This window comes from Cervus canadensis, chromosome 5 (assembly GCF_019320065.1).
Source record: "Cervus canadensis isolate Bull #8, Minnesota chromosome 5, ASM1932006v1, whole genome shotgun sequence".
Taxonomy (NCBI): domain Eukaryota; kingdom Metazoa; phylum Chordata; class Mammalia; order Artiodactyla; family Cervidae; genus Cervus; species Cervus canadensis.
In genome coordinates, this window is record NC_057390.1 from 57,045,044 (window position 1) to 57,072,862 (window position 27,819).

Consider the following 27,819-nt stretch of genomic DNA (forward strand, 5'->3'; position numbering starts at 1 on the left):
TATATTATGCCAGTCTTTCCCACAGCCACCCAAGATAGGTAAAGTGGAGAAAAGTGGAAGTTGCTCAGTCATGTCTGATTCTTTGCAACCCCACAGACTATACAATTCCCATTTTTAAAGAAAACAAGTTTGATTCTGAAACCAAGTCCTAAACACTGCCTAAAAAACAGAAGAAATAGAATGCGGAGTAAATCCTTAGGAAACAAGTTATGTTTTAAGTGTTACAATTTGTGGGTTGTGTTTTAACAGGTTCTCAATAAATTGAAAGGGAAATGTTTTCAATCTATGTGTACTCATTTTGAAGTAATTATAAGTAAAATTTAAAACTATATTCATCTATTTATTCAAGCCTTTATTAAGTACCTACTATATTGACAATCCTGTGCAAAATATTCAAGGAACAGAAAGATGCATTTTTAACCAGTGCTAACTCTCAAGGAGAGTTTTCAATCTAATGATAATGAATTTAACACAAAATGTAGGAAAGGAATTAGGTGTAAGCATTTGCCCATAATTGAGAAAAACCACCTCATTTTTGTAGGTTAAGGCATAAACTGACAGTTGATAAACAGTGCTATTATACACACCTTTATTAGTTCATCATCTTTAAAGGAGGTAGATCTTTCTCCTCTAAAAACATCTCACCCAATCACATCTTTATGACTGGTTTGAATTTTTAAAGTAAAAGTTTGCTCAAAGAGCAAAATAAGATTCATAAAATCAAATTGGCATTATGCACAGAAAGATAAGTATCTACAACAGTATGTATTAAAGGGTTAAATCTGAATTACTTTGGAGACTTATCCTGAATAAGTTATTATGTTCAACTTCATCATCTATAAAACAGGGGTGATATTTAATTCTAATTAAGATTATAACTCAGATGCTACAATTATTTCCACCTGTCATAATAAACAGAGTTAAAAAACTAGTATAAAAATGTTTCTAGGGGACTTCCCTGGTGGTCCAGTGGCTAAGACTCTGTATTCCCAATGCAGGGGCCCCAGGTTCATTCCCTGGTCAGGGAACTAGATCCCACATGCCCCAACTAAGACCTGGTGTGGACAAATAAAAATAATAAGTAAGTAAACATATAATTAAAAAAAAAAGTTTCTAATAATTTATGTTTCAAAAATAAACTGGAATGAAAGTAGGTAAAAGAAAAAGTGACGATGGTGTGGATAATTTAACAGTAACTCTCAGTGCATAAATGAATGTAAATGTGCAAGTTATCGGTTTTTTCCTACGTCTTATCACTTTTTAAAAAATGGCTCAGATAAGAAACTTAAAATACCTAGTAAAATAACTTTGAGGATTCATTTTGTGAGATGTATTGAAGAGAAAAAGAAGGAGCAAATAGTACAATTTAAAAATATTTATTTTTCAGTTCATGCTTTCCAGAACACTTTTTCCAAACAAATCACCAAAGGTCAATACGTCTGTCTACTCTCAATGTTAAGCAATTTTTCTACCCAAAATAATGAAGTGATGTATACTTTTATATCTAATCAGTTTGTGACAGCTGTGATTCTCAAACATTTTTTAAAAACAGAAGATCAAAGTTGCAAACAGACCATATATAGTGATTTTAAAAACTGGAGGGCAAAACCTGACTCTAAACAATCAAATGACCCATTAGCTGGATTTGACCTTTTCAGGCCAAATGAGGACTTCGCTCAAGAGTCCTGCACATAACAGATGGGTTCTCATAGATGTCCTTAACACCACAAGCACAGCTTCTGATGCCCAATGCTGCCAACAACAGCAGGGGAACAGAAAGGCGACCCTGCCAAATGACTCAGTTTTATTCTTCAACACATTTCTCTTCTCCATTCTCTTCATTGACTTCATCTGTTTCCTTGCAAGAATCTTGGCTGTTGGTATCAGTAAGATAATTTTCTTCCCCATTCTCTCTTTCTTCTATTTTTTCTTCTTCATTAAAGCTAGAGGAAGAAATTTATCAATCTTTCAAAGGAAAAATGATTTGGTTTAAAGGTAAACAAACCCTCTGCAATGTATGCCATCCTGCAGCCAGTCTTCCTCAAGTGTATAAGCTCCAATTTATCAAGAAAAGTCTACACAAGTACCAGTTGGGAAAATAAAGATTGACTCTTCAAACTTCATTTGAAAGCATGTTATTGTTTTCATTATCTATGTCAGAAATTTACATGATTTGACTTTAAAAAATATTTCATCACCATGTAATATTTTGAAGTGTCAAACATGTTAAAATGTCAGTATGTTTTATATAGTTCACATGTGTTCCATTAGATAAAACACCTTTTAAAATCTTATAGAACAGATTTTTATGCTTTCCTGCAAGTAAAGAATTTTTTCAAAGGTTAACCATTCAGACATCTTATATATGTTACCTTTCTTTATCTTCTGTGAAATTTTTCATCTCTTGATCGCTGAAGTACTCAAATATTTTTCCACTTTGGCCTTTCTTTGAAACAAACTCATCAGATAGTCCTAGTGCTTTTAAAGTGTTAGAATAATGCTTTTCTGCTGCCGTTCTTGCATTTTTCTACAGGAAAGACAAACCTTTTTAGAGGAGGACAAAAGACTGCAAGTTTCCATTAAAAATGTTAAAAGCTCCAGTGAAAATTAAATTCAATCATCACAGCTGGTTGAAAAATATGCATACCCTCTGACCAGCAATTCCACTCCTAGGTATGTGCCTAGAGAAACTCCAACCTATGTGCCCAAAGAGACACACCAAAATGCTAAGAACAGTAATGTTTGTAACAACCCCAAACTGGAAACAACCTAAATATCTATCAACACTAGACGGATAAATAAATTCTGGTGCATTCATATAACAGACTAAAATAAAGCAGAAAATGAACTCGAGCTGTATGTTACAACATGGATGGACCTCACAAACACTGAACAAAAGCAGCATACCACAAAAGAGCACACATAGTATAAAAGACCCAAAACAGGCAAAACTAAACTATGCTGCTTAGGGATTGGTCCATCGCTGGTAAAACCGTAAAGAAAAACAAGGAAATGCTTATCTCAAAAGTTAAAACGGTGGTTACCTCTAGGTGAAAGAGTTTTGATCTGGGCAGGGCACACAGTGTTTCTGGGGTACCGGCAAAGCTCTAATGCTATATTTGTTAACATGGGTAACGGTCACATGAGTTTTGAACTATAATTATTCTTTACACTGTACTGTTTCATGACTGTTCAAGGATAACTGAAAAAAAAAATCAGTAAGAAAATAAGATCATGTGATAGTTGTCAGAGGGTTCTTTATGTGCCTACTATAAATTTTACTCTTTACAAGCCATGTCTCTAATCCACTGCAGAGTATAAAATCATCAGTGTTGTTATCTTTACTCTGTGGGGGAAGCAATGCATACAGCAGGAAAAACATGAATTTAGAACTGGGTTCAAATCTCCAGAATGTTACTTCCTGGCTTTGGGGCCTGTGGAAGTCATGATGACCCTCTCATACCTAAAGCAAATCAATTATCACAGTTCCTGAGATCACAGGCTTTACAGAGGCAAAAGATAACTGAGGTTCACATGAGTGCCTTGGCTCCTGATACCACAGGCTTTACAGATTCACAAGATGACTGAGGTTCACACGAATGCCTTGACTTTAGTCCACTTTTACCTCCTATGAGTGGGTGTGAACTAGCACAGGGCCAAAAATCACTATCTGAACCTGAAACTAAAGGAAAGAGATGAGGAATGGCCCAGTCCCAAAGCACCAATGGCATCCCATCCTGAAAAGAGTGTGGAAGAGCACTCGGTCTCACCCCAAAATTTAACACAGAAGAGGAAACCAAGATACTTGGTCCACCCTTCCTGAGGTTAAGTGGTTCGCTTAAAGTCACAGAATATACTGAGAGGGAAAAGCTAGTCTCCTAATCCTTTCCTGCATCTTCTTCACTGCTTCCTCTAAGTGGTAGTGGTCATTCAAGGTGGCCTGAAGCCTGACTTCAGTAAAGCAGTGTCAGATATTTTCCTAACCCAAGGATTCCAGGATAAGGAAGGACCCTGGAGTCTAGTGTTCCATTGGAGAAACCAAAATGGCAAAGGCTGATTACAATGGATAAAATTATCACTAGCGCATTTTCTGACACTCTAGAAAACTCAAAAAGAAGCACTAAAACTGCTCAAAATGCACCCACTGTGAATGATGATTTTTAGACAAATAAGTAAAAATGCAACCAGAGGCTATGAATACCAATAGACAAGCCTTGGGCAACTGAAAGGCATAGGAAAGTGACCTGAGAAGAATGCCCCCAAAGACTGTAAAGCAGGATAAAGAAACCCCAGACCTAACTCAATGTGCTAAAAAGAATATATTCTGATTTAAGCAAACGAAGTATAAAAGATTTAAATGATACTAGTCAATGTTACTGCTCTTAAGCCTTCATCTGAATTTGATTTAACGCTTTAATGTTTGGTTTGAAAGTGAAAGTCGCTCAGTCATGTCCGACTCTTTGCGACCCCATGGACTATACAGCCCATGGAATTCTCCAGGCCAGAATACTGGAGTGGGTAGCCATTCCCTTCTCCAGGGGATCGTCCCAACCCAGGGATCAAACCCAGGTCTCCCGCAGTGCAGGCAGATTTTTTACCAGCTGAGCCACCAGGGAAGCCCCAATATTTGGTTTAAAATCTGATTTAACATATTCAGTTAATAAATCCTGTGATTTTTAAGAAATAGGAAAACATGGTTTGTTCTGTCCTGGATCACAGGCTAACTCTGCTAGCGGGATAACTCAACAGCAGCATGACCATAATTAACACTTATAAATGGGAAATGCATACCATTGTAAGTGAATTTATTAATTAACAGCTAGCTATTAATTAGCAGTAATAGTAACTGCAAGAAAAGAAGTACCAATATATGTTAACAAAACCAAAACAATGGTGAGTCACTGCCAGTCACTCTGTATATAGAACTTATTATCTTCTAATATTTCATATCAAGGTGAATAGTGTGTAACTGTTCTTTTTTAAAACAAACATGTCCCCCTCAAATTTCACCATGCAAAAGAACTGTAAAGACTATGAAATAAAAGTGGTTAAAATAACTGAATGATTATTTCATTTTTGTATCTAAGATACTGCAAAAAACAAATTATCTTTGTTTCTTCAGGCAATTTGTCTACAATCACTAATCTAGTTTGAAGAGGAAAAAAATACTTAGTTTTATAAGCCTAAGTTTACTTTATAGCAATTCTTTCCTTTATATAATAATTACTGACTACTTATTTTGTGACAAGCCATCATGGGAGGTAGAGGTATACGGGGAGAGGACAGCATATGTGTTGGCTGAAGTTGGTTGAAGAAAATATCAGCTATGAAACTAACCTACACTTTCAATATTTAACACTTCTTTACGGGTTTAATTTCACACACACCACTATTTTGCCACATTTTCTCTGGTGATTAGAAAGACTGGGAATTCACAGCATTGCAGAACTGCTTCTTACTGCTGAGACTCATCACTACTATGTCAGGGTAGTGTTCTAGGCCTGGTACAATCCCAGGGAGAAATAGTCCAGTTCGGGTTCAACAAATGTTTATGAACATGTCCTCTGTGTCGTATGCTGTCTTAGGAGCTAGCAACACAAAGATTTTAAAAGTAACTAGCTGAAAGAGAAGGGAGAGCATTAAACAGATAATTTGCACACAATATATAGGAAAAAAGACAGAAATGCACAAAGGGTAATAAAAGAACACAGAACAAATAGCATGCAACTCAACCTGGGGACACAGTGCAAGAAGTGATTTTACACTAAGCCTTGAAAGAGTCAGAGGAAAGATATGAAGAAGTTATATGGGTGTTGAGAAACAGCCTGAATAAAGATTTCAAGTTTGAGGGACTTCCCTGGTGGGTCCAGTGGCTAAGACTCTGCACTCCCAATACGGGGGGCCCGGGCTCAAATCCTGGTCAGGGAACTAGATCCCACATGCTGCAACTTAAGAGTTTACATGCCGTAACTAAAGGGTTCGCACACCACAGCTAAAAAGATCCCACACACCACAACAAAGATCAAAGATCCCGAGTGCTGCAACTAAGACCTGGCACAGCCAAATATATAAATAAATATTTAAAAAGATGTCACCCGCCCCCAAAAAAAAGATGTCCAGTTTGAAACTAGTGGTGTGGTACAGTCTGCAAGTAAAGGGTGTACACAGAAGGGAGTGGAGGCATGCAGTGGTCAATGAACTAAAGAGGTCAACAGGGATCAGGTAAGAGAGGATTCGGTACACCATGTTAAGACTTGTGGACTTATCTTCTGGGGGGTAGCAGGACAGCTTAGTGCTAAGCATTTGGAAGCAGGCTGACTTGGGTTCCTAGTTCTATTACTTACTAACTATCAACCTTAAAAGTTATTTACTTTCTTTCAACTTCAGTTTCTTCCTCTGCAATACAAGAATACCCATCTTGCGGCACTGTTTGGAGAAGCCAATGTCAAGCTCCCTTGATACCATTTACGGAAAACGAGAACAAATGGCATCAGTGAAATGGATGATTGTCACTGTTACTGGGGTGAACACTGTGGCAAGGGAATGGGAATGGCAAAGAGAAGACAGAGCGAGTGGCTTTGCAAAGAACAAGGCAAGAAAACCAGTCAAACCATAATAACAACTCAGACGGAAAATAACAGCGGCTTCACCTAGCATTTCCCCATCAGGAATGGAGAAAGGCAGATCCAAAAGCTGTCTAGAAAGGAACTTCTCAGGTCTCAGGGACAGCTGAGAAAAAGTGGGGGGAAAAGTGGTTTCCAGTCATCTAAATTGCAGCCCAACAAAAACACGAACCCAGAGAGGAAGGTCTACTTTGTGTCAAGATGAATATAAGATGCCTGTGAGAAATCTGGGTAGGTATATCCAGACGAGTGGATGTAAAACCTGCAGTAGAGAGCCGGAGAAAACTATGTGAGGCAAAAATCAATCACTTTATGCTGAGTAACGTAGAACAGCTTATGATCATTTTTCTCCCCTAAAGTTGAAACTGGGATGTGAGAAAAAAAATCCCTTAAAGTGAAAAGCGTTACATAAAATTATATCCAAATCAATAAGTAAAGGGTTCCCATAACTTTGAGAGACTGTAATATGCCACAACGAATGTCCCTTGTCCTCAGTGAGACTCTGACAAGGACAGTCCTATAGGACACTCATCTGTCCCAGACACTTGCTGGCAGCAAGCTCCAAATGTAACAGCTTGAAATTCACAACACAGCACCTGTAACCTCTAGTGATTTTGTCTATTTTTAAATTACGTAGCCCATGGGAGCTTCTCCCTTATGGATACAAAAAAGATCACCTGAAATCGACAAATTTCTCTTAAGGGAAAGACTGTAAAACTGAGTATTAATCTAGTAAAATCATGATTCCTTGTTCGTAGCACCAAGCTTTTTTTCCCCCAATAAAAAGGGAGTCCTTCTCACAGACACAGAAAACAAATTTATGGTTACCAAAGGGGAAAGGGAAGGGGGGTAAATTAGGAGGTGGGATTAACAGATATACACTACTTTACATAAAATAGACAAATAACAAGGTCCTACTGTAAAGCACAGGGAACTATTTTAATGTCTTGTAATAAACCATAATGGAAAAGAATCTGAAAAAGGATATATATATATGTGTATTTATACATATATACAAAACAACTGAATCAGTTTGCTGTATACCAGAAACTAATACAACATGGTAAATCAACTATACTTCAATTTTTAGAAAAAGGAAGTAATTTCACTAATTATAGCTAAAACTAAAAATTATAGACTCAAAAAAAACTGATCAACAAAACAAAAAGGCAACCTACTGAATGGGAGAAAATATTTGCAAATCATCTATTTGATAAGAGGTTAATATCCAAAATATATAAAAAAAACTCATGAAAGTCATTAGCAAAAAATAAAATTTAAAAATGGGCTAAAGATATGAAAAGACATTTTTCGAAGAGGATATTCAAATGGCTACAGGCATACGAAAAGGTGCTCACCATCACCATCATTAGGGAAATACAAATCAAAATCACAATGAGATACCACCTCACACTTGTTACAATGGCTGGTCTCAAAAAAACAAAACATAACAAATGCTGGTGAGGATGTAGAGAAAAAGGGAACCCTTGTGCACTGTTCATGGGAAAGTAAATTGGCACAGCCATTATGGAAAACAGTATGGAGTTTCCTCAAAAAATTAAAAATAGAACCACTACACAATCCAGCAATTCCACTCTCAGATATTTATTAAAAGGAAATGAAATCATTATGTCAATTCACTGCAGCATTATTTACAATAGTCAAGACATGGAAAAAATCCAAATGACCATCAAAAGATGAATGGATAAAGAAAATGTGGTAGATATGGAATACTATTTGGCCACAAAAAAAGAAATCCTGCCATTTGTAACAATACAGATGAACCTTGAGGGCACAGAGCTAAAAGAAATTAGTCAGACAGAGAAGGACAAATACTGTATGATCTCATTTATGTGTGGAATCCAAACACACACACACACACAAATTCATAGAAAAAGAGATCATATTTGTGATTACTGGAGGAATTGTATGCAGGTGTCAAAAGGTAGAAACTTCCACTTATAAGATATGAAAGTACTGAAAGTGTAGTGTACACCATGATGATGACAGTTACCACTGCAGTGTGGAATATGTGGAAGTTGCTAAGTGAGTAAATCCTAAGACTTCTCATCACAAGGAAAACAATTTTTTTGGTAACAATGAGGTTGATAGGTGTTAACTAACTGTAATAATCATTTCCTAATATATGAATGTCAAGTCATTATACTGTACTTCTTAAACTTATACCTGCCAAATGTCAATTTTATCCCAATAAAACTGGAAAAAGAAACTGGCAGAAATAAATCTGATTCAGTTAGCCATTTTGTTTCATTTTTTAATTCTTCAAAGTCTTCCAATTCAACCTCAATATTTGGCCAAGTTGGTACTGAAAAAAGACTAGCCATTAAAAACAGGTTGTGAAACTATTATTTTGAAAATGAATGGATTAGTAGCATGTTCTTTATCAAGCTTACGAACCTCATCAAGATTCAGTGCTCAGATTTAAGCAAATTACTTACTGGATTGATGTGGTGACGCTGTCACAGAAATAATAATGTCTCAGTAAATTACATAACACATAAGAAAAATGGATTATGAAAATTAGGAGCTAGAGATGTTAAAAGAAAAAAAAGGCTGACAATAGCTCTCAAATTCCAACAAACACAACCTGAGCAACTCTTTCAAATAGCAGCGGCCTGTTTTTTAATTTTTCTTCTCTTTCTTCTAGTTCTCGTCGGTATTCTCTCATCCTTTCCTTTTCACTCTTTCTAAAATCAAATAAAAGGAATGGAATTTTTAAAAGAAACAAGAACTTGCACATATAACATTTAGCTTAGATGACAAATCAGAAATTAAATCATGAGCACAGTTTATCACAATTTGTTTTCTAGACTGGTAAATTTTTTTTCCCATTAGACTGGTAAATTTTTAAGGGATGCAGAATACAAATTCTAGGTTTTGAGAGCACACATTTTACATTGTGGGGACAGTCTGGGTATGCTGAGATTCCTGAAATCTTCAAAACAAGAATAGATTAAGGGGCTTCAAACTGGCCTCGGGAGATTAATCGATGCCCTCTCATCTCATTTATAAACCAAAAAATTTGGTCCAAATTATGTATCTTCTCTTTGAGGAATTTCTTCTGAAAATTAGATAGTGCTCTTCTTTTTTCCCTAGATGAGATCTCCTATAGGCTGGTGGCACAGTTAATTAAATGGGAGTAGGGTAAGGGAGAAACAAGGAGTATGGAAATAGCACATATAGAGAAACAGGAACCAAAACACAAAAACTCACAGTAAGTATACTCACTGTTTGAACCCAGATCCTATAATGAATTAAACTATGCTATTTTCTCTATGTAAAATACACTCATTCTACCAAGATCATGACTTCCTGGATTAGAAAAAATAATTATACCATAAAATAATAATTATGCTTAAATATACACAATTTAGCATTATGGAAAATCCAGTTTACTTTCTAAGGATGAACAGTATATTTCTAGAGAATATTTTGCTCAAGTTCATCAAATCAAGCTCCTTCTATCAATGAGTTACACTGATACGCATTATAAGGTATATATACATAATATACATTATAAAGGAATATAATAATTATTATATATAATATACATATTTAAAGGAATAATCACAAAAGCAAATATAGATTTGGGGGTACTTATAAATCAGATTAAAAGTTAATAAATCATATTACTTACCCAGCTGTGAGGGAGATAATTTACTACTTAAACATGAACATTTTTATGTTGCAACATAAAAATATTCCTCTGAAACACTGATTTTCAAACTTCATGCTGTAGAATTCCAGTGTCACATACCACTAACCCTTAACACACATGTTAACTGACACATCACATAACTGATGCTAACATCAATGTGCTAATCTGTGCTATCAGATTTTGTGTAGACCTTAGAACAAAGGTCTTGGACATATTTCTTTGCTGAAGAACATTTTGAGATTACACAGCAAGCTGTTAAAAAAGAGCTTTGTGTGAATCAAGATTTTTCTCAATATCACACTGTACAAAAAAAAAGTAATATAAATAAAAAGTTTAGGGATTACAACTGTGAACCATGGCCACAGTATAAAATGCTTCTGTCCATCAATACGGCATCATGGTCTTCACTGTGGGGTGAGTATGCATGTTGGTTCTTACCATGAAGTGAGTGAGTGTTAGAGTGTGTGTGCCTAAGTTAACTATAAGTAATTGATAGTAACTTGAATCCACAAACTGAAACACTAACACTATTCTTCATTCATTCATATATTTGGGGGGTCCACTGATGAAAAAAAAAAAGTTTGAAAACCAGTGATCTGGAGGGTCAGGTTTCTCTCGTGATACCTGAGAGCTTTTATTCTGGATTTAGACATCTGAGCTAAACTCTCGTGTGAGTCATAAGCCTTAGCCCGGATTGTCAGGAGTTTCTGCAATTCTTTCATTCTTTGCTTCTGCTTAGTTAAGATCCGATGTCTCTCTTCTTCCAACATTTTCTTTTCCTCAAGTGATCTCCTGAAGGCAACAAACTAAGGCTTAATTCACTTTAAGCCAGTGAGAATGTTGTTTAGTAAAAATTTAGCACAGGGTAATTCAATGGTTGAAAAAAAAAGGGCAACCGTTTGAGAAGGATCTGAGTTGTAACTAGAAATCGGTAGGCTGACCGTAACCTTTTCTAGCCCCAAAGATTCATAAAATGGAAAATATATTTAGTTCTTGGATCTTCCTGACCCAGGGATCGAACCCCAGTCTCCTGCATTGCAGGCAGATTCTTTACCATCAGAGCCACCATAGCACACGTGGCAAAACGTTCTATATTTTATAGTAAAATATGTTACCAGATAACTTAGCATTGTATTCTCAAATCCCCCAACACAAAATCACTAGGGCGACCGTGAGTCGGTCATCATTGTGTTGGTTATTTACCTTGTGGCTTGCTCTCTTCCTCGGGAGGACACCGTGGGCGTTGGAGGGTTGCAGCTACAAGGTGCAGGCTTTGTGTTTGTATCCCTTACTGGTGACTTGCGCCTTGGAGACAGATAAGGCCAACGTGTTTCTTTTAAATTCTCTTCATCTGCTTCAATGTCTGCCAAAATTTTCTCTCTTTTAGTGGATGAATGTGAGGCTGCCTGAAGGTCAGATGGTTCACAGACTGTCAGGAATTTGGGACACTTCTGTTCTGAGTGGTGTTTCTGATACCTCTCAGGTAGGCCTTCAGAATCAGCAGTCTGGCACCTAACCCTGTGTTTATACTTGGACTTCTCAGCCTGTTCAGGACCCCTGGACTTCCTTGTAGCAAAACTCCTGCGAGCCGGACTGTAAGGCAGAGGGGATGGATTCTGTAAAAAGTCTTGAGTTCTCTGCTGCGCCCTAATGTTTTTATAGAGTGCTTCTTCTGTTAACTTGTCATTGAGTGTTGAACCATAAGTAGAGCGAGGTATAGGTCTGGCTTTAAAACGATTTGTTTTCTTTTTAGACTTAAAAAAGTCTTTCAGCTGCTTTTCCCGAACTGCTTGCTTCTGTTCCTCCCTTGCAACAAACTTAAAGGGCTTTTGAGAGGCCAAAAGAGCTTCTTTGTTTCTCTCCTTCATAGCCTTCCTCCGCATCTCATTTTGCTTGACTATATCATGATAAAGGGGGAGAAAGACAAACGCAGGAACTGGGTTGGCTCGAAATTTTTTCTTACACTCTGACTCCTCTTCTTGCTTCTTGAGCAGTTTGTGTACCATTTCAATATCTGATTTCGATTTCATGTTCTCTTCTTTTTTCTTCTGCTCTCTAACTGTCATTTGAAAAGGCTCGGGTACTGTAATCCTTGGCACCCATTCTTTCGGTTTCTTTCTTTGTTTTTCAAGTGCTGGCAGGTTGACATCTTCAAACTGGATATAATCTTCTACACTGAAGTTTGTCCACATGTTGTTGATGAGCTCCTTAGCATAGGTCATCATACTGCTTTTCTCAGAATACTTTTTTTCTAAGCTGGGCAACTCTTCTTCAGAGGAAGACACAATCAAGGAGGAAGACTGACTTAGATCAGGTTCTGAAATTGATGTCATTAATGAGACAGGGTGATAGGAGTTCTCCGATACAGACCTAAGCAAGTGAGGAGAATAATCAAGTTACCTTTTCAGTTGTATGTGACCAAATAGAAAAATTAAAAACTACATAATTTCTAAGATCAAGGTAAAATCAGTTAAAATAGGAACTGGACAGGGCTGATGAAAACTATCAAATTCTTTTATAACAGAGCCTGGGAGATGCCTGAAATTGATCTAAGTTGACTCCCTCATTTTACAGGAGAGGAACCTGAGACAGCAGAGTTTCCTTATATCTAACCACTATTGAATTCTCCACATGTTTTCCAGAGTCACCATCCTAAAATATACATCTGATCACATCATTTTCTTTCCTGAAACTTTCCCATGACTTGCCATTGTTACCAAGCTTAGATTATAAAGCCCCTCAAGACTAGCTCCTGCCTACTTTCCAGTTTCACCTCTTGCCTCTCCCTATCCAGGTCACCATTCTTAAGTCAGATCCAATCATAGGAAGTTTCTCCCATACTGTGGTGATTTCTCAAGGAACCATGCCTTTGCACACATGGTTCCTGGTGCCTAGAAGGCCACTCCTTGCTTCCTACATCTGCTTCAGCTATTTCTCCTTTAAGACTGAACTCCGATATGATACTTCACTTGCCTGTATCCCTCCACTGACACCCTGACATGTTCAACTGCTCTTCCTCTCTCTCCATGATACTCTGTTACACCATGTTGTATTTTTGGATCTCAGATTGTCTTTGATCTCCTTGAGGGCATCTTGATTTTGAGTCCTCAGTGCCTAGGCAACATCTGGGACACAGGAGATGCACCATCAGTGCTGAATAACTGGATGAGTCGCCTCAAGTTTCAAAAGAAGCAGGTTTATGGCAAAAATGACTATTTTGGAAACAAATCAGATTTATGTCTTAGTTCTGAACAATCTGTGTTATATCTGCAATGAGCTCATGTTAATCCACATATTACAAAAAAAGACATTTAAAACTGAATTTTAATATTCAACATTTGAAAATGGCCCACGCTAAATATTTTGATACATGTCTAAGAGTGGTGCATCAGAGAGAAAAGACTAAAGTGGCCACCAAATAACCCTCAAAGCAAGAAGCTACCTCGTAGGTTGATATGCCATCAAACAATCTGAATAAAAACCCACCTCTGTATATCATTAAAAGCACAAAGGGATATTTGAGAGAAAGTATTCTGAAATAATTTGTTTTGCACTTTTAAGTATACATTTTACCTTACAGTTCACAAATAACAATATGGGCAAACTTACCTGGAAGAGACACTAGCAGTTTCTTCTCTGGTGACTGGTGGCTGAATTTCCTTTAAATTTAATTTATTCTGGTACAATTTCTCTAACTTTGCCATAGTTTCTATATGGGCTGCCTTCAGCTCTTCTAGTTTCCTGAAATACTCTTCATTAGAGTGGTAAATATCAGAAAAGTCCACAAAATCCTCATGGCTTATATGTTTTTGTTCATTCACCCTAGACATGCTGGTGTTAAAATCAGCCTGGTAGGATGAAAAAAACCTGTTATATGATGTCTGGAGTTGAAAGACAAATTAAGTTGACACTTATTCCCAATGCTACTTTTTTAAAAGTCCACTTAACGAGGTTATATGTTTACTTGTGGACTATGTACATATAACATATTATAAGTTACTTGTGGGCTATATATGTTTTCTCCTAATAAATATTTTATTAAGAATAAGTGAGAGAGAGAGGGAGATAGAGAGACCAAGTTGCCAGAAAATAAGTACTATTTAATCCATCTTTTAAAGGGTGGTTAGATTCTCAAATTATGTACTAAGAAACACTATGGCAGAATCAAACCAAAGCACCCTTTATAAAGAGCCTCCTTCTCAGCGCAGGTTTATCTGAGAAGAAGAGCACGGTTTCTCCTGCTGCAGACCAAGCAACCATAGCCCAGTGCCCTCTCTGAGCTGGGCTTTGCAGTGTGGGCCCCAAGGGTGTTTCAGAAGAGAGGAAAACTGAATGAGAATTCTGGGGAAAGTGGGATTGGAGGGGACAAAATTCTCGGGGGCTCATCAAGAAGCCAGAGAGAAACTTTCCTCCATGTGCATGGGGTGGGGGTTGGGAGGAACCTCAGGAACAGTAGGAGGTGAAGGTAGGAGGGACTTCCAGAATAGCCACTCCTGTGGGCAATAAGAACAGCTCCCATGGTGACAAGGACTGTGGGGGTGACAAGAGAACAAGAACACACAGGGTGGTTATTCTATATACATGTCTACAAGGGTATGACTGATCCTTTCCCCCTCACTCCCTTCAAATACCTTTCAATTTCTTTTAACTGAAGGAACTTTAAAGAGGTAAAACCCCATTTCCTTCACAAGTATATAAAAATTTCATATTTTCTCAGGTGAGAAACAAATGAAATTGTTTATGATACGATGCATAAAAGGTTACTATGGTTTTAAATTTAGCTTACTGCCTGAAATAGACTCAAAATGAAAAAAGTATATTTGCCAAAGAAAATTAGAGAGCCAACCTGATAAGACTCTAGAAAATAAACCTGAGTAGTGCCTCCCAACAGAAAATTCAGAAGATTCAGTTGTCCATAATACTTATATCATAGATATAACACTTTAATGGGCTCAGAAACAGTGTAGACGAGGCCAGTGTTGTACCACTTGGGACAACTTAAGAGAAAACAAATGAAAGAAAACAAGTTTCCTTCAGTAGAACATGTGTGCAGAAACTTATTACCAAATAAATTGGAGAATTGCTTTATGAGTCATGTTGCTGCTGTTGTTCAGTCGCCCAGTCGTGTCTCTTTGTGACCCCATGGACTGCAGCACACCAGGCCTCCCTGCCCCTCACCATCTCCTGGAGTTTGCCCAAGTTCATGTTCATTGCTTCAGTGATGCCATCCAACCATCTCATCCTCTGATGCCCTCTTCTCCTTCTGCCCTCAATCTTTCCCAGCATCAGGGATTTTAAGATGAGTTGTCTGTTCGAGTCAGATGGCCAAAATACTGGAGCTTCAGCTTCAGCATCAGTCCTTCCAGTGAAGAGCCAGGGTTGATCTCCCTTAAGATGGACTGGTTTGATCTCCTTGCTGTCCAAAGGACTTTCAGGAGTCTTCTCTAGCACCACAGTTTGAAGGCATCAATTCTTTGGCATTCTGCCTTCTTTACAGTCCAGCTCTCACAACTGTATGAGACAACTGGGAAGATCACAGCCTTGACAATGTGGACCTTTGTCAGCAGAGTAATGTCTCTGCTTTTCAACATACTGTTTAGGTTTGTCATAGCTTTCCTGCCGAGAAGCAACTGTCTTCTGATTTCATGGCCACAGTCATTGACCACAGTGACTTTGGAGCCCAAGAAGAGGAAATCTGTCATTACTTCCACTTTTTTCCCTTCTATTTGCCATGCAGTAATGGGGCTGGGTGCCATAATCTTAGTTTTTGTAATATTTAGTCTTAAGCTGGCTCTTTCACTCGCCTCCTCATACTCATCAAAAGGTTCTTTAGTTCTTCCTCGCTTTCTGCCATTAGAGTAGTTATCATCCACATATCTGAGGTTGTTGATGTTTCTCCCACCTATTTAGATTTCAGCTTGTAACTCATTCAGACTGGCATTTCTCAAGATGTGCTCAGCGTATAGGTTAAACAAACAGGGTGACAGCAGACAGCCCTGTCATACTCCTTTCTCCATCTTGAACCAATCAGCTGTTCCATATAGGGCTCTAACTGTTGCTTCTTGACCCACATACAGGATTCTCAGGAGACAGGTAAGATGGTCTGGTATTCTCATCTCTTTAAGAGCTTTCCACAGTTCGTCATGAGCCACACAATCAAAGGCTTTAGCACAACTGATGAAACAGAGAGGTTTTTCTGAAATTCCCTTGCTTTCTCTATAATCCAGTGAATGTTGGCAATTTTATCTCTAGTTCCTCTTCCTTTTCTAAACCCAGCTTGGAAATCCTCAAGTTCTTGGTTCACATAATGCTGAAGCCTAGCATGCAAGATTTTAAGCATGACCTTACAAGCATAAGAAATGAGTGCAATTGTCCGATGGTCAGCACATTCTTTGGTGCTAGCCTTCTTGGGAACTGGGATGAGGATTGACTTTTTCCAGTCCTATGGCCACTGCTCGGTCTTTCAGATTTGCTGACATAATGAATGCAAAACCTTGATGGCAACATCCTTTAGGGTTTGAATAGTTCTGCTGGAATTTCATCACATCCACTAGCTTTATTAACAGCGGTGCTTCTTAAGGCCCACTTGAGTCATACAACTCAATTAAGAGAATTTTCTGATATCCTCTGCTGTTTTTTGTATGTGCTCCTCACCATTACCATCTTAGCTGTGGGAATGAGTACTTTTTTAATTTCCTCACTCATTCAATATTTAGAGACATTCAGTATTTAGCTAGCTGCTAAAAGATACAAATCAGGTAAAAACTCTACCTTCCAGAAATGGCAACCCATTTTAGTATTCTTCCCTGGAAAATTCCATGGACAGAGGAGCCTGGTGGGCTATAGTCCATGGGGTCGCAAAGAGCTGGACACAACTGAGTGACTGAGCACATCATCATTTAGTTCACATACTGTGAACTAAAATGGTTGTTTCCTTTTGTATTCCTACCAGAGGAGTTTCAGACTTCTGGTTCTTCCCTACTCTTGCCAATATGTTTAGTCTTTTTAAACTTCTGACCTTTTGAATAAATGTGTAGCATTAAAACAAAAAAAAAAGACAACTCCACCTTCCAGAAGCTTCCAGCTAGTTTAGAAGAGGACATGCAGATAAATAATCAATAGCAGACTCTGAATGAGACAGAACTCCTGATTCCTGTCCAAGATTTGCTCCAAGCTGAGCAGGGAGACAGAGAAGTGACCATGGATGTCACGATATCAGGGACCTTTGAGAGCTCACAGAAAGAGCGTCTAATTCTGACAGGGGGAAAGAAGAGGCAAAATTTGCAGATATCAGAAAGACTGGATACACAAGGCTGGATAAGGACAAGGTTTGTGAAAAACAAAGAAACTGAGGCCGAGGGCTCGAACATTCCCCATGTTACTTCATGATGATGCAACTGGCAGGTACTCTGTCCTTGGTGAGGAAACTGAGGCTCAGAGGAGTCAGGTGACCTGTCTACGGTCACACAGCTAGTAAGCAGCAGAGCTGGGCTCCAATACCATACTTGTTGGACTCCAAAGACACACCACACTCCTCCCAAGTGCAGGAGGGTTTTTTAGCTGCAAGTGGAAGTAACAAGCATGCTGTGCTCAGAGGAAGGTATACAGTCTGAGAGGGGGTGGGGAAGAGCATATATGGAGCACAGCGGAGGAGGGAAAACAAGGTGAAAAAGGCAAGTGAAGAGCCCCAACCAAAAGCCCAGTGGGCCAAGCCACAGGCACTAGGAGCCCTGAAGGATGTGAGCAGAATGTGACAGTCAGTAACACTCAGAAGGACTCTCTGGTAGCAAGTGAAGTGGAGGGAAAGAAAGCAAGGTTGGTGGCGGTTAATGGGCTATTGGGAGATTTAAGAGGCTGAGTCATCAACCTGACAATGGTCTGGACTGTGGGCAAGAAACTGAAAAAGTTTTCTGTTTGGAGTGCTGTATGTCTAGGTAAATGATGGTCTGCCATTTATCAGTAGAGGGGCTACAGGCAAGAGGAGTATTTTTAGGGACAGGATATTAATCTCTGTCTAAGACACACTAAATGTGAGGGGATAGTAGGGCAGCCCAATGTCCAGGAAACACAGGGGTAAATATATCTGGAGACTCGGTAAGAAGGCTGGGCTGGAGATGGAAATACAGGAGCCAGCAATGCACACAGAAATGCAGGTCCAGCCCTGGGTGTAGACAAGGCTTTCTGTGGGCAGTGAGAGGCAAGAACTTGAGGATGGAAATGTTGGCAAACACTAGCATCCAAATAAGCAGTGATAGGACTTCCCTGGTGGTCCACTGGTTGAGAATCCAGCTGTCAATGCAGGGGACACGGATTCAATCCCTCGTCTGGAATGATTCCACGCGGCACGGAGCAACTCAGCCCGTGCACCACAACTACTGAACCCGCACTCCAGAGCCCACGAGCTGTAACTACTGAGACCCATGAGCCTAGAACCTGTTCTCCACAACAGGAGAAGCCACTGCAATGAGAAGCCCATGAAATGAATGAAGAGTAGCTCCCACTTGCCACAACTAGAGAAAGCTTGCAAGCAGCAACAAAGACCCAGTGCCACCAAAAATACAGTAAATAACGAATTTTTAAAAATAATGTACAAAAAAGTATGAAATGGACCACGGTCATGAAAGATCACAAAGATCAGGTTGAAATTGAGCAGAATCCTGTGAGGCCCTCCAGGACACAGAAGTCTTTCCATGTCCTTGTTTCAAAGAGCAGATGCAAACAGTTACTAATTAGAGGAGTGAGGGACTGCAGAAAAAAAAAAGGAGAGGCAGTCAAGAACTAGTGTGGGAAAGGAGCAGGGTCCTGGTTCCTCCTTAAGGGAAACACAAAACAATCTGATACAGAAACTAAGGCACCCACCCAGGTGGAGGATGGTAACTTCAGGCTGAGCAGAAGCACATGGATCCCAGAATGGTTGAAACTGGAAGGCTGATGATGGAGCTTCCTTGACCACCACCCTGTTATCTCCCATCAACCAATCAGAGAAAAGGTCACATACCCTTGAAGCCCACCCCCTAAATTTTGCTTATAAAAACCTCTTCCCCAACAGAGTAGTTGGGCTTTTTGAGGACAAGCTGCCCATTGTCCTTGCTTGGCTCTGCAATAAACCTTTCTCTGCTCCAAGCTCTAATGTGTCAGTTTGTCTGGCTTCACTGTGCACGGGGCAAACGAACTTGGATTCAGCAACAAAGTGATACCGTATTTAAAGGAAGGGAGCTTTGGTTTTATTTGAGTTTGGAAGATACCGAAAGACTTCCTGGAGGAGGTGATATTTGAGCTGAGCCAAAGAATGGAAAAACTGGAGGATCAGAGAAAGTATATGGGGAAAGAGGGAAAAGGTACTCTAGAAAGAGGAAATGACAGTAAAAGCAGTGGAGATGGGGTTGTGGGTGGATGGGTGGACATGGTGGAAAGTACACAGCTGCAGGCTATAAGGAAAGTGAAAATGCACAAAGCAATTTAAGGCAGAAAGCCCGGAAAGGGAGGTTAGAGCAACTGAGGCGGTTTCTGTTTCTGTATATAGCTGGCTCCCGACCCCTCCCTGGTCACCTGGTTTTAGCCCCCTTAAAACCCTTCAAAGCTGAAAGGGTCGGACACTTTGCAGTTTGGAACGTTCATGTGGCTTGGGGGAAAGAGTACAGACATGGTGTCAGAATTCTCATTCAAGCCTAGGTTCTGCACTTCTTAGTCATGTGGTGAGGCTAAGAACTTTGGAACTTCAGCTTTAAGAAACATAAAGTATGTGAGCCAGTTGTTAAACTATTGTCTCACAGCTCCAAAGCCACCCTTCTCTACCCTGCTATGTGATGCTGGGGATGGGACTCTGCAAAGCACATTTCTGCTTTGCCAGAGGCTTCCCGCTAGATTCTGCCAAAAGTGGGGCTAGAGGGAGACTGCAAGGCTGGAGGAGAAAGAAGGGACTATTCCTTCCTGTTCGTTCTCCACCCGTCTGCTTGTATCACCCCAGCTTCCCCGGTGGCTCAGACAGTAAAGAATCCGCCTGTAATGTGGGAGACCTGGTTTCAATCCCTGGGTTGGGAAGATCCTCTGGAGGAGGGCATGGCGACCCACTCCAGTATTCTTGCCTGGAGAATCCCCATGGACAGAGGAGCCTGGCAGATTACAGTCTATGGGGTCGCAAAGAGTTGGACACGACTGAGCGACTAAGCACAACAACACAACATCACCCCAGCAGTGTTCTTCCTCTGGGCAGCAGCAGCTCACTCTAGCAGCAGGGGCTGATTCCAGTCTGCAGGTTCTCTAGTGCTCACAGAATCAGCAGAATCACCTCGAGGGCTTACTGTTCCCTCCCCCTTGGATGCTCTGCCTCCAGATATCTGCACAGCCCACCTGCTCGCTCCTTCAGAGCTTTACTCAAAATGTCATCCTCTCCACAAGGTCTTCATTGACTACCGGTTTTTGAAATGACAACCTCTCCTCTGACTCACTGTCACCCTTTTTTTCTGCTTTATTTGTCTCATAAGTACTCACCCTCAACTGACATTCTACTCATATTTGCTGATGTAGTTGTGTATTACATGCCTGTCCCTACCAAAAAGTAAGCATCACGAAAGCAAGCATTTGCTTTGTTGTGTCCCCAGTGCCTAGAAGAGTGTATGGTCATTGAACGACCCTCAATCAGGGTTTACTAGATAAACAAATGTCCAGCTAAAACAATATTAAGTCCTCCCAAGGGGAATGGACAGGTATTCCCTCACAAAAGACTGAATCAAAGAAATACTGGCTGCTCTAAAGAGCTATATTCTACTGAGTATTAAGGAAAGGCCTTATCTTCCAAAAGCTATCATTAAAATTGGGTGGATATTCCAAAGAATTGTTTTTTAGGCAAAAGCATCCACAGACTCACCATTCATTCTTTTAGACCATTCCTTAAAAGAAGGTCTTATAACAATCATTTTCACAAAAAGGATGAAATTTATTTGAACCTGGAAAAGATGTTTGAAAACGATATAGAAGGATGCATAACTTCTAAAGAGATGCAACAGGCCTGATGATTATACTTAAGCACGGACTGCACAGTAGTCACTCCACTTCAGCTTAATGCTGGGAACACTGAACTGAACTTTTCAGATAAACTGATCTCACAGTGTTTTACCCAAAACAGATAAATGGTTAATAAGCGAGTTTCAACTCTAATTTCATCTTTCATTGTCTTCTCCACATAGAAGCAAACAGTAGTTCAGATAACCTAGGCCAAGGACATTATTTTCCAAGAGCCTAAGACTGCACCCTTTCCCTTTAACTGTTGAGCTTTTTGTGGAATGTTGTACACACAGCCATGAGATTAGAGGATAATCTTCCCTAGATTGGCTTGACCCATTTAGATGATGACTCCTTCCAACACATGTTGCTTCATTAGTAATCAGCATTCATCATTATCTGTGTTAAAGCTATCATCTACAATTCTGGAATTTTTATTAAAAATTGTTTTTTGCATTAAAGAGATTTGTAAGGAATGAGGCAGATCTACATGTAAATGCTAAGAGGAAAAAAGCAAGTGGCAGAACAACATATATCTATCAAATGCTACCATATATTAAAATATTATATACACAGGAGATAGGAAAAGGCCTAGAGTATATATCTGATTCAAAACAGTGACTACTAGGACTTCCCTGGTGGTCCAGCGGGCTCCCGATGCACAGGGCCTGGGTTCAATCCCTGGTTCAAGGAACTAGATCCCACATGCTGCAGCTAAAGATCCTGCATGCTGCAACTAAGACCAGGTGCAGCCAAATAAAACAAACAAGTACTTAAAAAACAAAACAAAATAAAACACAGTGGTTATTAATGGGGAGGAAGGGGGGAGCCAGACTCTCTTTTTGTGGGGAGAAGTAGTAAAGTGCCTTAGTCTTATAACATTTGAAATTTTAAAAGGAGAATGTGTTCATGAATTACTTCTGTAATTAAAATGTAACAACAACAAAAAGAAAATGTTTTGTGAACAGTAATACTAAATTAAAAACTGAACAATTTCTAATGGTCAGCCTGGCACCTCCTGTGCTCCTGGAAGTGGCTCTCACACTGCCCCCACTATCCTGCCTACCTGTTCCTTGTTCATCTGCTCCCACCCCCACCCCCCCAACTGCAAATGATAACTCCTTTATTTCTTCAGGAAAAAAGAAACCATCACAGGGAAGTTCCCTCATCTTTCCACCTACAAAACTGCCCACTATTGTGCCCCTTTTCGCCTTCCCACCTGCTTCAGAGATGAAATGTCCCTTCTCTTAGTAGCATCTGACCTTTTCCCTCATCATTGAAACCAATGAATTGGAAACTTCCACACTTCAGCAATAATTCTACCACGGGAGCTGATCTTAACCTCTTGTGCTCCATTTTCTCGACTTGACTGTTGTTGAGGGTTTTAAGAGCTCTACACTAGGCCCCTTCTCTTCTTTCTCTGCACTCTGCCCCTAAATGACTCCATTGTTTCAAAAATGCTGAAAACTCCCAGATAGAAATATCCAACCCATGCCCCACAGTTCTACAGTTTCATAGACCCAACTGCTTCCTACATCTTTTCACTTGCTAGTTTCACAGATATCTTAAATTTACCTGTTCAAAACTGAAACCTTGATTCCCACCCAGCCTCTGAATCTATTCCTCTCCAAGTTACTCCCAGTTCAGTAAATGGCTTTATCTTCCATACAGCTGGGCAAATCAGAAATCTGGGAATGAGCACTCTTGACTTCTTCCTTGGCCTCACATAAGTCCTATGCAATCTGTGTCCACTTCTTGCCTGGACTCTAGGTCCAAGTCACTGCCTCTGGCCCCTTAATCACTGCAACAGCCTCCTACCCAATCTCCTTTCTTTGTCAAACCCTCCAATCATTCCCTACAAAGCCATCAGAGTCATCTTTAAAAACTGTAAACAGAAACATGCTAGATCTCTTAAAAGTCTTCAGACTTCTCACTGCACCTGCAGTAAACACTAAACCCCTTACCTTGGTCTATAAGGACCTCCTTTCCTCTCCGACCTCATCTTCTGCTCTCTTCCCCTCTCCCTTTTCCAGTCCTGTTGGCTTTCTTTCAGATTCTTAATCACACAAAACTCTTTCTCTTTCTATCTTTGGGCCTCTGCACATGCTGCTCCCTCTGCCTGGAATGCTTTTCCCACCCCCACCCCCGTCTTAAAAAATGGTTGCTCCTTCTCATCTATCAGGCATTAGCTTAAATGTTAACTCATTGAAGTAGGTCCCCGCCTATTGCATTTTTAATTATAGTAGCCTGCTCACCTCCTTCCCAACATTTCCTGTCTTATAATCATTTGACTGCTCATTTTTTATTGTCCAACTTCCCATCAGACTGGAAGCAGTGTGACAACATGAGCTATGTCTGCTAGCACTCACTTCTGAACAGTCCATTACTGGCACTTAATAAATGCTCAAAATTTGCTGAAAAAGAGAAGGCCATCCCATTAGGAAAATCCATGAAATTTTAACTGTGAATTACAGAATATTGCTTTACCCATATCATCATCAACCACAAAGCAAGACCTGTGAACTGATATCTCCAACTGAGGCTAGATTCAAGGAATATGCCTTAATGCCCTTATATGGGCACAGAGTCCTGCAAGGGGTGTATATGGAGCCATGGGGACTTGGGGGGAGTGGCTTTGGCAAGCCAAAGGATTTAAAGGGGCCTGCTATGACAGTAGATGGGGAAACAGTGGCAGACTTTATTTTTGGGCTCCAAAATCACTGCAGATGGTGACTGCAGTCAAGAAATTAAAAGATGCAATGCTTCTGCGTCAGGTCAACATGGCAGGCTGGCCAGCTGTTGCATCAAGCAGGTGGCTGGAGGGTATTTGAAAATGGTATTACAACGCTGCCGGGTTCAATAAACTGGGCTTAATGCAAGATGACACAATATATGAAAATGACGATGTAAAAGAAGCCATAAGAAGGCTTCCTGAGAACCTTTATAATGACAGAGTGTTTCACATTAAGAGAGCACTGGACCTCAGCATGAGGCAGCAGATCCTGCCTAAAGAGCAGTGGACAAAACATGAGGAGGATAAATTCTACCTTGAACCGTATCTGAAAGAGGTTATTCGGGAAAGAAAAGAGAGAGAAGAATGGGCAAAGAAATAATACAGTAGTCTAAATCTGTGGGTACAGCTGTTCTCAAGTATTTTTATGAAGTTGGTTAAACCTGAAATGTACAATGTAGAACTATTTGGGCTGTAAATGTATTACTTTAAATAGATATCATAATTATTGTTGGAAAAAAAATTAAAAGATGCTTACTCCTTGGAAGGAACATTATGACCAACCTAGACAGCATATTAAAAAGCAGAGACATTACTTTGCCAACAAAGATCCGTCTAGTCAAGGCTATGGTTTTTCCAGTAGTCATGTATGGATGTGAGAATTGGACTACAAAGAAAGCTGAGTGCCAAAGAATTGATGCTTTTGAACTGTGGTGTTGGAGAAGACTTTTGAAAGTCCCTTGGACTGCAAGGAGATCCAACCAGTCCATCCTAGAGGAGATCAGTCCTGAGTGTTCATTGGAAGGATTGACGTTGAAATTCCAATACTTTGGCCACCTGATGTGAAAGAACTGACTCATTGGAAAAGACCCTGATGCTGGGAAAGATTGAAGGTGGGAGGAGAAGGGGACGACAGAGGATGGGATGGTTGGATGGCATCACCAACTCAATGGACATGAGTTTGGGTAGACTACGGGAGTTGGTGATGGACAGGGAGGCCTGGCGTGCTGCAGTCCATGGGATTGGAAAGAGTCGGACATGACTGAGTAACTGAACTTAACTGAACTACGACAGTTCTCCATAATCAATTTTGTGTGATGGCTATGGTAAGCTGAGTTAACTCCATTTTATAGACGACAAAGTTGAGAGAAACTAGCGTTTAAAAATCAAGATGAGATCAAGCCAAACTGTGAGGAAGGTAAAGCTTGGCTGCTGCACTCTCTTTCTTGCGTTTCCAGTGCTTTGTCTGCCAACACTTGTGTCTCCAACAGGTCTACTACTACGTGCTGCATGCTAGGTCACTTCAGTTGTGTCAAACTCTTTGTGACCCTATGGACTGTAGCCTGCCAGGCTCCTCTGTCCATGGGATTTTCCTGGAGAGAACACTGGAATGGGTTCCATTCCCTTCTTCAAGGGATCTTCCTGACTCAGGGATCAAATTCACGTCTCTTACATCTCTTGCACTGGCAGGCAGGGGTTTCTTTACCACTACTACAGTGGCAGCTGATCCAGATTTGCTTTTGGTTCCTTCAAGTACCATGGTCTCAGAATAGAGTTACACTCAAAACTTAGCTTCCCTTTTTCTTTTTTAGTGAGATACTGTCCCTTAGAAACTAGCTCATTAGATAAACTGATCTCTCCTAAGGTAATGTTTCTAATACAAATTTGCAATTTTATAGGGTACTCTGGAAGTATACCTGCAATCACAGAAATGACTGACTTTTCCACTACAGCAAGCCAGAAGAGAACTTAATCTCTTGTTCTCTTTGGAATAGGTGTTCAAATAACAGCCTCACTGGCAGCTGTTATTATTATTAGTAATTTATACAAACTGTCTTTTAGCTATGACATATTCTCTCATTTGGTTCTCATAATAGCCCAGTGAGACAAGAAAGACAGTTATTTTAAAGCTCTTTTATAGATAAGGAAACAGACTGAAAGAAGTTACGTCTTAATATTAACTACCAAATGAACAGATCCTAACCCAGGGCTCCAAATCCTTCTCTTCATTCAAATCATTTTTCAACATCAGTCCACCTCCTTCATTGGCTATTGAAATTTGAAGCTTCATCATGAATGAATTTGGCTGTAGGTCACTCATGCTGGTTCAAGTTCAGGGTCTCAATCTGTTTTACTCTGGATAACCTCAAGTAGTTTATCTGTTGGTAAAATACTGCCCATAAAAGGTGTTACTACAGATTTACTCATTAACAGTTTTAGTGCAGATTAAAGAGATTAGAATTCCAAAATATCCAGTGATTTCTAATAGCCCTAGACCACAAGATCCCCTGGAGAAGGGAAAGGCTGCCCACTCCAGTATTCTGGCCTACAGAATTCCATGGACTCTATAGTCCATGGGGGTCACAAAGAGTCGGACACGACTGAGTGACTTTCACTAGATCACATGTTTTGAATCTAAGATGCTTTCAGCAAACAGTATTAAGAATTTTGGGGGACTTCTCTGCTGGTTAAGATTCTGCACTCCCAGCGCAAGAACCTTGGGTTCCGTCCCTGGTCAGGGAAGTAGATTCTGCATGCCACAACTAAAGAATCCACACAAAGGTCTCATGGAGGCAACTGAGTCTCAGCACAGCCAAATAAATAAATATTAAAAACAACAAAAGAATCTTTACCTGGGGTTAAGAAGGTTTATATCTGCAGATGGCTGGTTAAAATTCAAAGTTCTCATCTTTTAAGTGAACAGAGCAGATGGCAGACTTGGCCCCCTACCTTGTAGACAGGTGTTCACAAAACACTTGACACTGAAACTTGATCCGTGAAAAAGCTGTTTCTCCCCCACTCTGAAGAGCCGTGTGGCAACACTGGAGCCTCAGTAATTTGCTTCTCTGGAGGCTTAACTCTGTTTCCCACCTACCCACTGAACCCCTGCTGGTTTTAAACATCATCTCTTATGTATTGTATTAAGATGCACTAATAACCAAGACATCGAAGTGACAACAAAACACACCTGACAACACAGCTGATTCACTTGCATTTTTTGGATTATTCTCTGTAGGACAGCACAGTTTTCCTCAAGTTGAAAAGAAAAAGAAAAAAAAAAAAAAAGAAAAGCACATATCTACTCCCAACAGTTGCTGGGGCATAAGGAATAAAGTTCTGTACTTTTCACTCTCTAGAAATAGCGTAATGTAAATGCCCTCCAAGAAATTCTTACAACAATCTCTTTGGTTAAAATTAAAAGACTTTTCAACGCCTCGGTTTTGAGTATTTTCCGTGAGGGCCCAGAGGACATGGTGGGCCAGGCTCACCTGTACGGAGGGTCAGGGCAGGGTGCGCATTTCCCAGCCCGCGCTTCACCAGCGGGGGTCGCCGATCAGCCTCCAATTGCACCCGGCGCCCAGCCCCACCCCACTTCCCGCCCCTGCATTACCGGCGCCCGCGCCAGCCGTGCCGCCGCCTCTTTCTCTTCTTCTTCCTCCTCTTCCTCCATGGCCGCCGCCGCCGCCGACAGGAAATTCAAGGGGTCTTTGCGTTCGTACTGGGCGACCCGCGCTCCGGTGTTGGGACTGACCGGGGTTTGGAGACTGCTGGCCGCCAACTTCGCCGCTCGATGCATAGCGGCCGTCACCGCGCCGCCGAGGCCTGAGCGCCCGCGCTGGCCCGGGGCGGGGAAGCCGGCGTGGCCGCAGGCGCCCGATTGCTCTTTGCTTAGGGTGGTGGTTACTAGGGCCCCGGTAACTAGGGACGCTACAGGGGCCGCGAGGGGCCAAAAATCATTTAAAACCTGCGCCCGCCGCGGGGCCTCTTGGATAGTGGAAGTTAGT

General features: G+C 40.3%; 2 protein-coding genes and 1 non-coding gene across 5 annotated transcripts; 2 read left to right on the forward strand and 1 right to left on the reverse strand.

Moving 5' to 3' along the window:
* Positions 1-955: 955 nt before the first annotated feature.
* Positions 956-1,028, forward strand: TRNAG-CCC. The gene has a single exon. It is a non-coding gene; the product is annotated as a tRNA-Gly (tRNA).
* A 332-nt stretch (positions 1,029-1,360) lies between these two features.
* FAM161A (FAM161 centrosomal protein A) lies at positions 1,361-27,819 on the reverse strand. Of its 3 annotated transcripts, none has more exons than XM_043468851.1 (7): positions 27,426-27,819; positions 13,912-14,150; positions 11,506-12,672; positions 10,927-11,094; positions 9,232-9,331; positions 2,373-2,527; positions 1,361-1,943 (listed from the first exon to the last, which is right to left on the reverse strand). In XM_043468851.1, the coding sequence occupies exons 1-7, from the start codon at positions 27,609-27,611 to the stop codon at positions 1,805-1,807; spliced, it is 2,154 nt and encodes a 717-aa protein (XP_043324786.1). In that variant the 5' UTR covers positions 27,612-27,819; the 3' UTR covers positions 1,361-1,804. The 3 variants fall into 3 exon arrangements, with proteins under 3 accessions (XP_043324786.1, XP_043324784.1, XP_043324783.1); XM_043468849.1 differs by lacking the exon at positions 27,426-27,819 and adding an exon at positions 23,268-23,322; XM_043468848.1 differs by lacking the exon at positions 10,927-11,094 and having other exon boundaries at positions 27,426-27,792.
* Positions 24,079-24,552, forward strand: LOC122441814 (cytochrome b-c1 complex subunit 7-like). The gene has a single exon (XM_043468852.1). The coding sequence runs from the start codon at positions 24,177-24,179 to the stop codon at positions 24,414-24,416; it is 240 nt and encodes a 79-aa protein (XP_043324787.1). The 5' UTR covers positions 24,079-24,176; the 3' UTR covers positions 24,417-24,552.

Coding starts and splice junctions, on each gene's coding strand:
- LOC122441814 (XM_043468852.1), top strand. CDS start 24,177: ATGCAAGATGACACAATATATGAAAATGACGATGTAAAAGAAGCCATA.
- FAM161A (XM_043468851.1), bottom strand. CDS start 27,611: ATGCATCGAGCGGCGAAGTTGGCGGCCAGCAGTCTCCAAACCCCGGTC. Junction 11,095..11,505: donor GGAAGAGAGCAAGCCACAAG/GTAAATAACCAA, acceptor TGTTGCCTTCAG/GAGATCACTTGAGGAAAAGA. Junction 2,528..9,231: donor TATTTGAAAGAGTTGCTCAG/GTTGTGTTTGTT, acceptor TCTTTCCTGTAG/AAAAATGCAAGAACGGCAGC.